Source organism: Pteropus alecto, unplaced genomic scaffold (genome assembly GCF_000325575.1).
Source record: "Pteropus alecto unplaced genomic scaffold, ASM32557v1 scaffold199, whole genome shotgun sequence".
Taxonomy (NCBI): Eukaryota; Metazoa; Chordata; class Mammalia; order Chiroptera; family Pteropodidae; genus Pteropus; species Pteropus alecto.
In genome coordinates, this window is record NW_006442489.1 from 681,934 (window position 1) to 686,366 (window position 4,433).

Below are 4,433 nucleotides of genomic sequence, written 5' to 3' on the forward strand. Positions count from 1 at the left end.
ATGCTATGGAGGAGTTTATTATCATGGTTGGTGCATGGGGCCCTGGGCTTAAGCACCAAAGACTGACTGCCTGGATAGCCTATCTGTATCATTGGCTGGCTGTGTGATGATGGAAGTTACCCAGCCTTTCTGTGCACACTTTCCTCATCCATGAAATAGAGATAATGTAATTGCCTGCTTTGTGGGATTGTTGTGAGGATTTAAATGATATTATACATGGAAAGAGCTTAACAATAAATGTTCATTCTACTATTTAAAAAACTTACTACTACTCTTCTTTCTTTATTTAAAAGCAGATGAGTATAACATGTTATATTTCTCTCAAAACAGAAGATTGCCTTTTACTAAGACTCTTGATAGATTTTTAAGTCATTGGTCTCCATAAAAGAAAATTCTTCATCCTTAGAGGAAGGATTTTGCTTTAATGAAAGCAAAAATTCATTAAAAAAATTGGTTTAAAAAAATTCATCAGCTAAAAGGTGAAAGAAAGGAAAACACTATTTTACTATAAGAAGGAATAAATCTGACATATGAATGGAGAAGCTCATTTTAGTTTTTCTTTTTAAAATCAGGCTAATTAATATTTTGAAATTATTGAGATACAGGTTCTTAGAATGAAAGCAAAACTCTTACCCTTCTTTCCTCCCTTCCTTCTTCCTATCCTTCCTTTTCTTCTTCGCTACTTCAGGTGAAGTGAAACTGTTGCTGTACTCTGACACACTCATTGAGGGGAGGAAAATGTCCTTTGTGAACGATCTTACAATAACTCGGGATGGGAGGAAGATTTATTTTACGGATTCTAGCAGTAAATGGCAAAGATGAGATGATCTGCTTCTGGTTATGGAGGGAACGGATGGTGGGCGGTTGAGTATGTATTTCAGATCTTGTGCTCAGTGAGATCATCACTCAGGCAGGGTAGCTTCAGCAGAGCTGATTACTTCTAGGAATTGTTAGAATGTTTCTGAGTATAATATTTCAGCATTTCAGAAATATTAATGGTTTCTTTGGAAACAGGTGATAGACGCAACAAAACAGAGCAAGATGATCTTACTTACTCTTTGATGAAATGAAATAAAAATAGGCCGGTTCATGTGAGGATGTGGCCTAGGCAGTCTGGGAGAGACCTTCAGGCAGGCCTGGGTTTCAGACTGTCTCTCTAAAGGGGGACTCCTGTGAGGCTGGAGCCATGGTGGCTCCCGGGTCAATGAGAGAGCTAAGTGGGGGTTGTCTGTAAAAGGATGCCTAGGACTGCCATTGATGGGGAAGGGTGCCCAGGGGCCAGCCTGGAACAAGATCTGAGCAGAGGACCACCAGGGGCCTGTCACTCCAGTGAGAGGCTGAGTCTCCCTCCATAGGCCCCGGCCCAGAGGGGGAGCAAGATTCCAACCCAGCGTGGGGGCCGTGGACCCTCCTTGTGTGATCCTTTGCTGTTGGCACCCACAGCCTGCTAGAGTATGATAGTGAGGCCAAGGAAGTGAAGGTTTTACTGGACCAGTTGTGATTCCCAAAGGAGCACAGCTTTCTCCTGGAGAGGACTTCATCCTGGTGGCAGAGATGACCATGGCAAGGATAACAAGGTGTGTGTGGCATCTGCTGAGCTATCAATTTTCTCTAGTGCTCTTTATTCCCAGAATGGGTATGGAGATGTCTATTGACAGAATCTGAGATGTGGCAGGGCACCTTCTCCTTTGTGTAACAACGGTAAAAGTCATACTCAAAGATGTGTTTTCATTCTCTCATTTTTCAGCCTACTTGAGTGTTGCAGTCTGGGAGAGTCTTAATTTAATGCTGACTGTGCATCCCAGGTCCCTTTTCCTACCAGTGGGTCTTGGCTTGCTCCTTCTCCTCCCCAAAACTGCGTCTAGCTGGGCCTAGGACCCCTGGGTGCCTCTTTCAGGAGCTGTGCCGTGTTCATGATAGACATGTTTACAGTTGTTTCCATAAACTTAATAGAACCAAGACCAATTTGGTGCTTAACTAAAATTTTTTCTTAAATTGGGGGACTGCTGCTCATGCCTACTTTGGTGAATTTTTCAGATTCTACGGGTCTGGCCTGATGAAGGAAGGGGCTGACCTGTTTGTGGAGAACTTGCCTGGATTCCCAGACAGCATCTGGCCCAGCAGCTCTGGGGGGTACTGGGTTAGCATGGCAGTTATTCGCTCCAGCCCTGGGTTTTCAATGTTGGATTTCTTATTCGAGAGACCTTGTATTAAAAGAACGATTTTTAAGGTAACTGAAAACTGTCATTCCAGAAACCAAAATGAAGATGGATCTAATTATCTCTTTTGACCTTTTTTAGCTCTAAAAATTCTAGTTCTGCTTATAATATTTAATACTTTTAGTGACTTCTTTAAAACAGCTTTTATTCTTCAGCCTAACGTGTAAACTTAAATATTGAGACCCTTTGAGTTTTTTCTTCTGGTTTCCTGGTCTGCATGTTTTTATCATTGCCCTCACCATTCTCACCTTTCAGGGCTTCTACTCTGCCTGTCAACCTCATTCTTTCAAACTTTGATGGCTTTTTCAGACTTTCTCCCTTCTCCTCCACACCCTACGATCTGTCCCTCCCCTCTCTGCCAGGAGATGACACTGCTTTTCCTCAAACGGTTATCAGGTGCGTCTCGCTGTGGCCACACACAGATAAACCCCTTTACCTTGGTTCCCCATCCCACCCTGCTCCCTTCAGCCTTCTCAGAACTTCCCATCAGTCATCCATCTTTGACATCTTTATACACTAAATTCTTTTCCATTAAATAAAAGAATCATTTACCTGCACCAGTGACCAGCCACAGACCCTTCAACACAACCTTTAAATGTTCATCATCCTACCCTTTTCCTAGTGACTTCCATGAAAAGCCCTGAATGTAACTCAGCATGTTTTACACTGGGATGAGTAACTTGCTGATACTGTCACTTCCGTCATATAGAAATCTTATTTTCAAAAAAACTCCATTTTATAGGCTGAATAGATACTTGAAGTTGATAGTGAATATTTGAATAGATATTGAAGTATTTGTAACTTAAAGTCCTAGCAGTTACCAGGCTGCAGTTACTGAGTCTATACAGTGCCAGGCCCTGTGTCTGGGCCCTGGTGAGGGGCTGTATGCATAGTCAGGCTGGCCCATGGCCTCTGTGTTGTTCTGAGTTTAGTAGGTCACTGTGGAAAACCCCCATCTGTTCAGAAATAACACAGTTCTCCTCTTTATCTTCTTGGCTCCTGAGCCAACATCTATTTCCACTGGAACCTTAGAAGGAGGAAGAATGATAGGGCAGGCAAGGAGAAGGGTTTTGAAGACGGCCAGACCAACCGTGAGACCCTGTGCAGATGACCTGGTCTCTCTGCCTCATTTTTCCATCTGTCAGGTGGGAAGAATAATAGCATTTCATTAGGTGCTGAAAAATTTAATGAGAATAAACACATAATGCCTTAGCCAAGTGTGGTTAATGTTCAGTTTCTGTACCTGTTGGTTTTTCTACAGTAAGGATATGATCTGTTGGTAGCAGGTGTTTGTCTGTGTCCCCCGATAAAATGTGTGCTACATCAGAGCAGGTATTTTTTTCTGCTTAGTTTACTCCTTCATCCTTAGTATGGAGAATAGTGTCTGGCACACAGTGAAAGTTACTGTTGAATGAATAAGTGGTTAGAGAGCTGAGACTAAGTGTGAGACAGAGCTGGAGTGGTGGGATGTGTTCCCAGTGATGGGGAACATGGAAGGGATCCCTGGGGCAGGAGAGAGCTCAGCATCTGTGTGTGACCTGGGATATGGCAGACAGAGAGCAGGTGGGAGAAGTGGGTGAGGACCACAAGTCTTGTAGGTTAGATTTTATTCAAAATGTGATTGAGGTCATTGAGGATTCTTTTTTTTTTAGTTTTGAGACAATATCAGACTTAGAAAAGTGGTAAGAAGGATAGAAAGAAATTTTTCCCCCAAGCTATCTGCAAGTAAGTTGCTGTCCTGATGCTCCATCATCCTCAAATACTTTAGTGTGTTTCCTACAACAAGGATATTCTCCCTCACGACCACTTGTCCAGACAGGAAATTCACATGGATAAGTGTGACTGTCCAACCCATACACCCCATTCAGATTGTGCCAGTTGCCCCAGTGATGTCCTTTATAACAGAAGATTCAGCCTAGGATCAGGTGCAGTCTCTAGTTAGCACATCTCTATTCACCTTCAGTCAGGAACAACTCAATCTTGACCTGTTGGAGGATTACAGGTTAGTCACGTTGCAAGATGCCCCTCTAAAATAAGGGGATGTCAGGTGTTTCTCATGGGTAGATTCAGGTTATCATCTCTGGCAGGGAGACCACAGAAGTGAAGTTGGGTTCTCAGTATGTCCTGTCAGGAGGGGTGTGATGTCACCTTGTACCATGCTGGCAGCAGGTGTTCATCACCAGATTCAGTGGTGAATGTCAGGCTTCTCCACTG

General features: G+C 43.2%; 1 protein-coding gene across 1 annotated transcript in view; it reads left to right on the plus strand.

Moving 5' to 3' along the window:
- APMAP (adipocyte plasma membrane associated protein) overlaps window positions 1-4,433 on the plus strand; it is a 33,102-nt gene that overhangs the window by 24,730 nt on the left and 3,939 nt on the right. The window contains 4 exon segments of the mRNA XM_025039606.1: window positions 622-863; window positions 1,444-1,505; window positions 1,508-1,577; window positions 2,038-2,230. Coding sequence (XP_024895374.1) covers window positions 622-863; window positions 1,444-1,505; window positions 1,508-1,577; window positions 2,038-2,230 — 567 coding nt within the window.